This window comes from Coffea eugenioides, chromosome 8 (assembly GCF_003713205.1).
Source record: "Coffea eugenioides isolate CCC68of chromosome 8, Ceug_1.0, whole genome shotgun sequence".
Taxonomy (NCBI): domain Eukaryota; kingdom Viridiplantae; phylum Streptophyta; class Magnoliopsida; order Gentianales; family Rubiaceae; genus Coffea; species Coffea eugenioides.
In genome coordinates this window covers 11,877,150-11,888,932 of record NC_040042.1, presented here as the reverse complement: position 1 = coordinate 11,888,932, position 11,783 = coordinate 11,877,150, and the positions used below count along the sequence as shown (strand labels likewise).

The following is an 11,783-nucleotide window of genomic DNA, read 5'->3' as shown; positions in this document are numbered from 1 at the left end:
TAGCTCGCGCCAGGACTCAAAACTTAAAGCAATAAAACTAGATAAATCGAAAGAGCACTATATACAATATATACAATCCCAAAAGTTATATTTACATCTTCAAAAGTCTCGAGTCAAACCACTCTAAAACACTATAACCACAACCAGCAGAAGATAGACCCTAAGAAGGGTCCTTATACAAACCACCAAAACTAAAACAAACATCCTAACTGTTTAACTAATACAAGCCAATCTAACTATACTAGTGTACGAGCCAAAAGTCCCTGCGTCGGCCCCTGCTAAGGAAAACAAAAGGAAAGGGGTAAGCTATATGCTTAGTAAGTAAACAGGGGCGAAAGCATAAATTTCACGTAACAACAGTTACACAGTAAGAGTAAAGCAAAAGCAGAAAAGTAACATCACATAATAAGGATACAGGTGGCTCCAAAGCCAATTCATATGCCATGTGTGATCTCCTGCCGACACTCCGTCGACCACACTCAATGGTCCGTAGAACTTCACTTGTACACCCACCGACACCTTATCACCCTCACTGGCCAGTCACCTCACAAACTTGCCCGGGCGAACGAAATCACAAACTTGAGCTTGAGTCACAAGCTCGGGTCACAAACTTGGTCACCTTCTCGGTGAACCGGATTCACAAAATTGGTTCATAACATGAACCTACAAACTTGGTGACCTCAGACTAAGTTGGACTGATTTCGACCAAGCCCTAACCGGCTCGAACAGTCCATACAGGTCTTAGATCGGGCCCACGAACTCACAAACTTTGCAAACTTCACAAACTTTACTCGAAAGTCGCCCCGAGCCACAAGCTCAAGGGTTTTGGTTCCAAAAGGTTGATATACATATGCCAAGTACAATTATACAGCCAAATTAGGGTTTAGGTCGAGTGTGATAAAGTACACCCTCGCCTAAGTACCCTTTTCACATATCTCAAACACATAGCAAAGAAAACACACCAAACTGGCCTGAATACTTACTCAGAATCTGAAATAGCAAAAACACGAAGTCGGATCGAAATGAACAGCTAGTAGTGGGCCCCACCAGTTCCGCCCAACTCACTACCGTCTGAAATAGAAGATTGTGTCACATAATATCGCAAACGGCTACTATCGTTCCTAAAACAAGCAAAACGGAAAAAACGACACGCGCGCACGTAAATATGACGGACGGAAACGGAAACGGCCGTTAGCGGAAACGACAGATTTGACACTCGTTTCTAGTTTACTCATAAGTTGAGCTACGAATATCGGATTAAGGCGTATGAGATGCCATATCGAAGCTTAAAGGATGAACAACAACTGTTATGAAGACATCCAGAACTGAAACTGGAGGCTTCAGTCCCAAATGAACCAAACACAATCACTTACGAAATCTGGCCAATGCACAAATGGTCAGTTTTGAGTGCAACCTGTTGTCCATGCTACACATGGTCAAAAGAGCTGAAAATTGGCAGCTAGATGGTTCATTCCAAATGGAACAACTTTCATGAAGGTTGGCAATCCAAATTCGGAACGGAAATTGGTCATCAGGACCAAAACAGATCTGACCAGAAAATGGTCATTTCCACGGGCAGGCCTTGTTTGCTCGGCTATATCTCAGGTTTTATAAATCCGATTCATGAAATTCCAAGGGAGTTAGAAAGCTTTGATATAGGGCTATAAGTTTGGTGTTTTGGTCGCAAGCCCAAACAGCTTGTAACCCAGTCAAATGTGAAGCCAAAGTTCCAGTCGTAAACTGTCCGGATATAAGAACAATCCTGACATGAATTCTTATTTCGATCATAACTAGAGCTACGGAACTCGGATTTTGACGCACTTTATAGCGTTTCAAATCTGTGGCCAAGATCTATATTTCTTATGACATAGTCGACACCCAGATCGTACTCTATCAGAATCGAAAAGTCACGGTCAGAAACTTTCCAAAAACGTAACAGAATTTGACGGTCAAAACAGGTCTGAGTATTTCGTTTATAACTCAGGATATACTAATCCGTTTAACCTGAAATTTTACAGGCATATCCAGGACTTAAGGGGCTACAACAATGTAGAAGGCCACTCAGTCCAAATCCTAGTACAACTAGGTCAAATATGCAAAATACGAAACCAGAATTACCAAAACAGGTTTGCAAATCACATAATGCTGTAATGAGTCCAACTCAGTCTATACAAGTCCAAATGCATTGATTCAAAAGGTATATGGTAGCTAAAACATTCCTCTATATTTCATCAGAAGACACCAACATCCAAATCCAAAGTAATTCCAGTCAAAATAGCCAAATACAAACGCAGTTCTGCCATCCTGATCAACCCAGAACAGCCACAGTAAAATCGACATATCTCACTCTACACTAATCCAAATGACCTGAAATTTTACAGGCACCTCAAACACATCCATACCTACAACTTTCAGGTTTTAAGAAAAATCCAATTCAGCCTCTAACCCTATGATCCAAAACCGGACAGAATAAGGGGTGATAAAACCCTAACTTTCCACAATTCAATCCAAACCCAAAATTGGTTGCAATTATCACTAATTCACACCTACTAGAGTCATTCCCCCTCATTATCAACCATCATAGATGACCACAACATCACATTCATATTAAACCAGAAAATTCCTCAAAAATATAAAAACTTAACCAAATCACTTCAAATCAAGAAATAAATCACAAATATCATCACTTTAGCCACTACTAAGCATAACTTAAGCATCATTAGGTGTAGGAGTATGTTCAATCATCACTTACCTAGTATACAAGAGAAAAGGAGTTGTAGACCACCTTAGCTCTTCCAAAAACTTCACCAAACTCACCACTAACACCAAATGGAAAGGTTGTATGGAGTAGAAACTAGTTTAGGCAATTGGTTTGGATGATTTGAGCTAGTTGAAAGCTTGAAGTTTGAAGAAGTTTTCTTCCTTCTTGGCAAGAGAGAGGGCCGGCTATGGAGGAGGTAAGAAATGGTAATTTTTGTGCAATTTTTAAGATATTTAACCATTTTGGTCAAAAGTCAAAAACATGAATAGTGTTCCATAAGTCAAATCCAATAAAAGGTTGACACTTGTCACTCCTTAAATGAAATCTTATCTTTTCTTTTCCTCTCACATCAATCACTTCACATCCTCTACTTATCTCTTAACACCCGATAAATTTTACACAGTATCCAGAATTTAACCTAATTGGCCGAATTTTTCCGAACTTTTCGCACTAGTGGGTCCCACATCCGATATACGTTCTTATTTTCTCAAAATCTAACCGATACTTGAAAAATCATCTAAAACCCATATTTACTCATAAAAATTATCTGGAGAAAGTTCTAGTAAAGAAAAATGTAGAAAAGGCGGGCGATAAAGAAAAGAAACAAAAACCCCACTTAAACTTTCTAATAAAATAAACTAGGGTTTTCAACCTTAACCGAGGTTAGGGTTTTACTCCTTAGCCTTAAAACCCGAATTCCATCCCACCGATTACCGAATAACCCTCATATCAGCTTACGAACGGACTGGGGCCTCACAATCTCCCCCACTTAGGACAATTTCGTCCTCGAAATTCAATCCGTGGTCAAAGCGTACCTTCGAAACCTGCCGTAAAGGATACACGAAAACACAAAACACAAAACAGATACACGAAAGGCACGCAAAGGATAGGTACAATACAAAGTCACACCAAAAGATATACAAATTACCCGACCTCCAGTCGGGTCAAAACCCAATATACACACGAGCACTCCGGCTCCAAAAATCTAGTCAACCAACCAGATAACAAAAGAAATTAGCCAGGCCAGTTCTAACAAAAGTAATCTGCCAGCTAATCAAAATACGAAAGCGACCCTAAATGCCTCCCCTAGGGCCCCGGTTCCCTACGGAACCTAAAGTACCTATCTCACCTATCTGCTCTGGCCCGGTAGCTCGTGGGGGTGCCTCCGCGGCCATATCTAGTAAGACCCCACAATCAAACGTGATACTCCGGGCCCTCTCCCTGAGCTGCCTCTTCATAGCGAAGAGGTGCTGGTGTGTGTCTCGGAGATCCCGCTCCAGGTCTCTAACGCGCAACGCCTGCCAGCGGCTAAACTCTCTAGCCTCCGCCAGCTGCGCCCGCAAAGTCTCGACCGTCTGGTCTAGGTGATAACACTCATCATCCAACGCTAAGACAACCTCGTCAGGACACCTTAGCTTCCTTGAACACTTCCAGAAAATCACTTACTAGCACCAAATGGAAGGATTTTATGGAGTAGAAACAAATTTCAGCAATTGGTTTGGATGATTTGCACTAGATGCTAGCTAAAAGTTTGAAGAGGTTTCTTCCTTCTTGAGCTCAAGGTGGCCGGCCAACATAGAGAAAGAAATGGTGATTTTTTTGTGGTAATTTTGTGATATTTAATCAAATGGTAAAGAAAGGTCAAAAGGTGAATAGTTGTCTTAGGCTTCAACCAATGGAAGAGTGACACTTGTCATTCCATTCAATGCATTCATATCCCTTTCTTTTCCTCTCACATCAATCACTTCACCTCCTCTACTTATCTCTTAACACCCGATAAATTTCACTCAGTATCTGGAACTTAACCTTATTGGCCGAATTTTTCCGAACTTTTCGCACTAGTGGGTCCCACGTCCGTTATATATCCTTAATTTTTCAAAAACTACCCAATGCTAGAAAAATCATCTAAAAACTATAATAACGCATAAAATCCACCAAGAAAATTTTCCTAAGCCAGAAAATGCAGAAAACATGCAATTAAAGGGGAAAAACCCTAGGAAAATTATTAGGGAAAATACGGGTTCTCACAGCCATGGTCAATCTTTTCTTTAACTCACGAAAACTCGCTTCACACCGAGCATCCCACACGAATCGACCATGTTTTTTCGATAGGTTAGTTAAAGGACCGGCCAATTTGAAAAAATCTTTAATGAAACGCCTGTAGTACCCAGCCAACCCTAGAAAACTATGAATCTCCATGGAATTTTCTGGCCTCTTCCAATTAGTCATGGCCTCTACTTTCGCCGGCTCAACCGAGATACCCTCTTGGGAAATTACGTGCCCTAAGAAAGAAATTCTTTTCAGCCAAAACTCGAACTTACTAAATTTGGCATACAACTGATGCTCACTTAGGGTTTGTAAAATAATTCTTAGGTGCTGTTCATGCTCCTCACAAGTCTTGGAGTAGACCAAGATATCGTCAATAAAGACAACGACAAATCGATCCAGGTAGGGTTTAAAAATTCTATGCATTAGATCCATGAAGGCGGTAGGGGCATTGGTTAGTCCGAAGGGCATGACTGCGAATTCGTAGTGCCCATATCTCGAATTGAAAGCAGTTTTCGGGATATCTTCTTTCCTAATCAATAATTGGTAATACCCCTGTCGAAAATCTCATGAACTAATTTATAGTAGAAAAATAATTTAAAAACCATATTTACTCATAAAAATTATCCAGAAAATTTTTCTAACAAAGAAACCATAGAATTAGTGTGCAATTAAATAAAATAAAACTTAGAAAATAAGAAAATTACGGGTTCTCACACTCTCTCTCCCCCTTAAAAGAATTTCGCCCTCGAAATTTCTCATCTTGATTTTCAAACAGTTCAGGGCATTTCTTTTTCATTTCTTCTTCCACCTCCCAGGTAACCTCCTCAATTCCGCGATTTCTCCACAAAATCTTCACCAAAGGTATTCGTTTATTTCTCAACTCTTTAACCTTTCGGTCAAGCAACTGTACTGGCTTCTCTTCGTAGGTGAGGGATTCATCTATCTCGACTTCCTCTGGCTGTAAGATGTGAGACGTATCAGGATAATACTTTTTAAGCATCGAGACGTGGAAGACGTTGTGAATTCTGGATAGACTTGACAGTAGTTTATGTCGATACGCTACTTTACCAACTCTTTGGAGAATCTTGAAAGGTCTGACGAATCTCGGTTGAAGTTTTTTTCCTCTACCCGCCGTGACACTTCGTAATGGTGTGACTTTAAGGAAAACACTGTCCCCAACTTCGAACTCCAGATCTTTTCTTCGATTGTCCGCGTAGCTCTTCTTTCGGTTTTGAGCTATTTGGAGACTTTGTCGTATCAACTTGACTCTTTCTCGAGCATTCTCCATCCATGGAATAGTGGTTGGATCTAGCACCTTTCTCTCACCGATTTCGTCCCAATAGATCGGTGACCGGCACTTCCTCCCGTATAGCGCTTCGTAGAGTGCAATTTGAATTGACGAATGGTAACTGTTATTGTAAGCAAACTCTAATAAGGTCATATGTTGACCCTAATTACCTCCAAAATCCAGAACACAGGTCCTTAACATATTCTCGAGAGTTTGAATTGTTCGCTCCGACTGTCCATCCGTCTGAGGGTGATAGGTGGTGCTTAAGTTAAGCTTAGTCCCCAAAGTCTCTTAACATTTCTGCCAAAATCTAGATACAAAGCGGGGATCTCTATCCGAAACGATGCTCACAGTAACTCCATGTAATCTTACGATCTCATCCACGTACACCTGGGTCATTTTGTCCATGAAATACTTCATGCTTACCGGCAAGAAATGGGCCGATTTGGTTAACCGGTCGACGATCACCCATCATGCCCTCGTTGTGTTCGCGGCAAACCTGAAACGAAATTCATTGTGATGTTTTCCCACTTCCATTCGGGTATCTCAAGAGGTTGTAACAAGTCCGATGGTTTTTGATGCTCTGCATTAACTTGTTGGCAAATGAGACATTTTTGTACGTATTGAGCAATTTCCTTCTTCATGTTGTCCCACCAATAGGCTCCTTTTAGGTCTTGGTGCATCTTGCTACTACCCGAATGGATCGTATACTTAGATCGATGAGTTTCCTCTAAGATCTCCTTCTTTAACGTTTCATCTTTGGGAACCATCATTCAGTTTCGATATTTCAAGACTCCCTCGGGACTGAAATTAAAATCTGACAATTCCCCTTTTTCCTCTTTCTCTCCCCATTTCCGCACCATCGAATCCTTCTTTTGAACTTCTTTAACTCGCTCCAGTAGTGCGGATGTTATTTTAACATTACCAAAAACCACCTTATGACTCCCAAGGCAGGGCTTCCACTCACAAACAGATTCCAACAGATCCCACTCCTTAATCATTAACCCCGCTACTTGAGCCTTTCGGCTTAAGTCATCCGCCACCACATTAGCTTTTCCCGGATGATAGTTGATAGTGCAGTCATAGTCCTCCAGAAATTCCATCCATCGTCGCTGCCTTATGTTCAATTCCTTTTGCGAGAAGAGGTATCTAAGACTCTTGTGGTTTGAGTAAACCTCGAAGGTCACCCCGTATAGATAATGTCTCCACTTAATCAGAGCAAAAACAACCGCGGCTAACTCTAGATCATGGGTGGGATAGTTCTACTCGTGGGGTTTCAACTTCCTAGAGGCAAAAGATATTACATTCCGATTTTGCATTAACACACGCCCCAGACCTTCCCGTGACGCGTCGGTATGAACGGTAAACCCGTCTACTCCGTTAGGCAAAGCTAGAATCGGTGCCATGGTCAATCTTTTCTTTAACTCACGAAAACTCGCTTCACACCGAGCATCCCACACGAACCGACCATGTTTTTTCGATAGGTCAGTTAAAGGACCGGCCAATTTGAAAAAATCTTTAATGAAATGCCTGTAGTACCCAACCAACGCTAGAAAACTATGAATCTCCATGGAATTTTCTGGTCTCTTCCAATTAGTCATGGCCTCTACTTTCGCCGGGTCAACCGAGATACCCTCTTGGGAAATTACGTGCCCTAAGAAAGAAATTCTTTTCAGCCAAAACTCGAACTTACTAAATTTGGCATACAACTGATGCTCACTTAGGGTTTGTAAAATAATTCTTAGGTGCTGTTCATGCTCCTCACAAGTCTTGGAGTAGACCAAGATATCGTCAATAAAGACAACGACAAATCGATCCAGGTAGGGTTTAAAAATCCTATGCATTAGATCCATGAAGGCGGTAGGGGCATTGGTTAGTCCGAAAGGCATGACTGCGAATTCGTACTGCCCATATCTCGAATTGAAAGCAGTTTTCGGGATATCTGCTTTCCTAATCAATAATTGGTAATACCCCTGTCGAAAATCTCATGAACTAATTTATACTAGAAAAATAATTTAAAAACCATATTTACTCATAAAAATTATCCAGAAAATTTTTCTGACAAAGAAACTATAGAATTAGTGTGCAATTAAATAAAATAAAACTTAGAAAATAAGAAAATTACGGGTTCTCACACTCTCTCCCCCTTAAAAGAATTTCGCCCTCGAAATTTCTCATCTTGATTTTCAAACAGTTCAGGGCATTTCTTTTTCATTTCTTCTTCCACCTCCCAGGTAACCTCCTCAATTCCGTGATTTCTTCACAAAATCTTCACCAAAGGTATTCGATTGTTTCTCAACTCTTTAACCTTTCGGTCGAGCAACTGTACTGGCTTCTCTTCGTAGGTGAGGGATTCATCTATCTCGACTTCCTCAGGCTGTAAGATGTGAGACGTATCAGGATAATACTTTTTAAGCATCGAGACGTGGAAGACATTGTGAATTCTGGATAGACTTGACGGTAGTTTAAGTCGATACGCTACTTTACCAACTCTTTGGAGAATCTTGAAAGGTCTGATGAATCTCGGTTGAAGTTTTTTTCCTCTACCCGCCGAGACACGTCGTAATGGTATGACCTTAAGGAAAACACAGTCCCCAACTTCAAACTCCAGATCTTTTCTTCGATTGTCCGCGTAGCTCTTCTTTCGGTTTTGAGCTATTTGGAGACTTTGTCGTGTCAACTTGACTCTTTCTCGAGCATTCTCCATCCATGGAATAGTGGTCGGATCTAGCACCTTTCTCTCACCGATTTCGTCCCAATAGATCGGTGACCGGCACTTCCTCCCGTATAGCGCTTCGTAGAGTGCCATTTGAATTGACGAATGGTAACTGTTATTGTAAGCAAACTCTACTAAGGTCATATGTTGACCCCAATTACCTCCAAAATCCAGAACACAGGTCCTTAACATATTCTCGAGAGTTTGAATTGTTCGCTCCGACTGTCCATCCGTCTGAGGGTGATAGGTGGTGCTTAAGTTGAGCTTAGTCCCCAAAGTCTCTTGACATTTCTGCCAAAATCTAGATATAAAGCGGGGATCTCTATCCGAAACGATGCTCACAGGAACTCCATGTAATCTTACGATCTCATCCACGTACACCTGGGTCAATTTGTCCATGAAATACTTCATGCTTACTGGCAAGAAATGGGCCGATTTGGTTAACCGGTCGACGATCACCCAAACGGCATCATGCCCTCGTTGTGTTCGCGGCAAACCTGAAACGAAATTCATTGTGATGTTTTCCCACTTCCATTCGGGTATCTCAAGAGATTGTAACAAGTCCGATGGTTTTTTATGCTCTGCTTTAACTTGTTGGCAAATGAGACATTTTTGTACGTATTGAGCAATTTCCTTCTTCATGTTGTCCCACCAATAGGCTCCTTTTAGGTCTTGGTGCATCTTGCTACTACCCGAATGGATCGTATATTTAGATCGATGATTTTTCCTCTAAGATCTCCTTCTTTAACGTTTCATCTTTGGGCACCATAATTCGGTTTCCGTATTTCAAGACTCCCTCGGGACTGAAATTAAAATCTGACAATTCCCCTTTTTCCTCTTTCTCTCCCCATTTCCGCACCATCGAATCCTTCTTTTGAACTTCTTTAACTCGCTCCAGTAGTGCGGATGTTATTTTAACATTACCAAAAACCACCTTATGACTCCCAAGGCAGGGCTTCCACTCACAAACAGATTCCAACAGATCCCACTCCTTAATCATTAACCCCGCTACTTGAGCCTTTCGGCTTAAGTCATCCGCCACCACATTAGCTTTTCCCGGATGATGGTTCATAGTGCAGTCATAGTCCTCCAGAAATTTCATCCATCGTCGCTGCCTTATGTTCAATTCCTTTTGCGAGAAGAGGTATCTAAGACTCTTGTGGTTTGAGTAAACCTCGAAGGTCACCCCGTATAGATAATGTCTCCACTTTTTCAGAGCAAAAACAACCGCGGCTAACTCTAGATCATGGGTGGGATAGTTCTACTCGTGGGGTTTCAACTTCCTAGAGGCAAAAGATATTACATTCCGATTTTGCATTAACACACGCCCCAGACCTTCCCGTGACGCGTCGGTATGAACGGTAAACCCGTCTACTCCGTTAGGCAAAGCTAGAATCGGTGCCATGGTCAATCTTTTCTTTAACTCACGAAAACTCGCTTCACACCGAGCATCCCACACGAACCGACCATGTTTTTTCGATAGGTCAGTTAAAGGACCGGCCAATTTGAAAAAATCTTTAATGAAACGCCTGTAGTACCCAACCAACCCTAGAAAACTATGAATCTCCATGGAATTTTCTGGCCTCTTCCAATTAGTCATGGCCTCTGCTTTCGCCGGGTCAACCGAGATACTCTCTTGGGAAATTACGTGCCCTAAGAAAGAAATTCTTTTCAGCTAAAACTCGAACTTACTAAATTTGGCATACAACTGATGCTCACTTAGGGTTTGTAAAATAATTCTTAGGTGCTGTTCATGCTCCTCACAAGTCTTGGAGTAAACCAAGATATCGTCAATAAAGACAACGACAAATCGATCCAGGTGGGGTTTAAAAATCCTATGCATTAGATCCATGAAGGCGGTAGGGGCATTAGTCAGTCCGAAGGGCATGACTGCGAATTCGTAGTGCCCATATCTTGAATTGAAAGCAGTTTTCGGGATATCTTCTTTCCTAATCAATAATTGGTAATACCCCTGTCGAAAATCTCATGAACTAATTTATACTAAAAAATAATTTAAAAACCATATTTACTCATAGAAATTATCCAGAAAATTTTTCTAACAAAGAAACTATAGAATTAGTGTGCAATTAAATAAAATAAAACTTAGAAAATAAGAAAATTACGGGTTCTCACACTTTCTCCCCCTGAAAAGAATTTCGCCCTCGAAATTTCTCATCTTGATTTTCAAACAGTTCAGGGCATTTCTTTTTCATTTCTTCTTCCACCTCCCAGGTAACCTCCTCAATTCGGTGATTTCTCCATAAAATCTTCACCAAAGGTATTCGTTTGTTTCTCAACTCTTTAACCATTCGGTCGAGCAACTGTACTGGCTTCTCTTCGTAGGTGAGGGATTCATCTATCTCGACTTCCTCTTGCTGTAAGATGTGAGACGTATCAGGATAATACTTTTTAAGCATCGAGACGTGGATGACGTTGTGAATTCTGGATAGACTTGACGGTAGTTTAAGTCGATACGCTACTTTACCAACTCTTTGGAGAATCTTGAAAGGTCTGACGAATCTCGGTTGAAGTTTTTTTCCTCTACCCGCCGTGACACTTCGTAATGGTGTGACCTTAAGGAAAACACAGTCCCCAACTTCGAACTCCAGATCTTTTCTTCGATTGTCCGCGTAGCTCTTCTTTCGGTTTTGAGCTATTTTGAGACTTTGTCGTATCAACTTGACTCTTTCTCGAGCATTCTCCATCCATGGAATAGTGGTTGGATCTAGCACCTTTCTCTCACCGATTTCGTCCCAATAGATCGGTGACCGGCACTTCCTCCCGTATAGCGCTTCGTAGAGTGCCATTTGAATTGACGAATGGTAACTGTTATTGTAAGCAAACTCTACTAAGGTCATATGTTGACCCCAAATATCTCCGAAATCCAGAACACAGGTCCTTAACATATTCTCGAGAGTTTGAATTGTTCGCTCCGACTGTCCATCCGTCTGAGGGTGATAGGTGGTGCT

The 11,783-nt window shown here is 41.3% G+C and overlaps 1 protein-coding gene across 1 annotated transcript; it reads right to left on the bottom strand.

Moving 5' to 3' along the window:
* Positions 1 to 10,943: 10,943 nt before the first annotated feature.
* LOC113780267 lies at positions 10,944 to 11,621 on the bottom strand. The gene has a single exon (XM_027326079.1). The coding sequence runs from the start codon at positions 11,619 to 11,621 to the stop codon at positions 10,944 to 10,946; it is 678 nt and encodes a 225-aa protein (XP_027181880.1).
* Between the last annotated feature and the right edge of the window lie 162 nt (positions 11,622 to 11,783).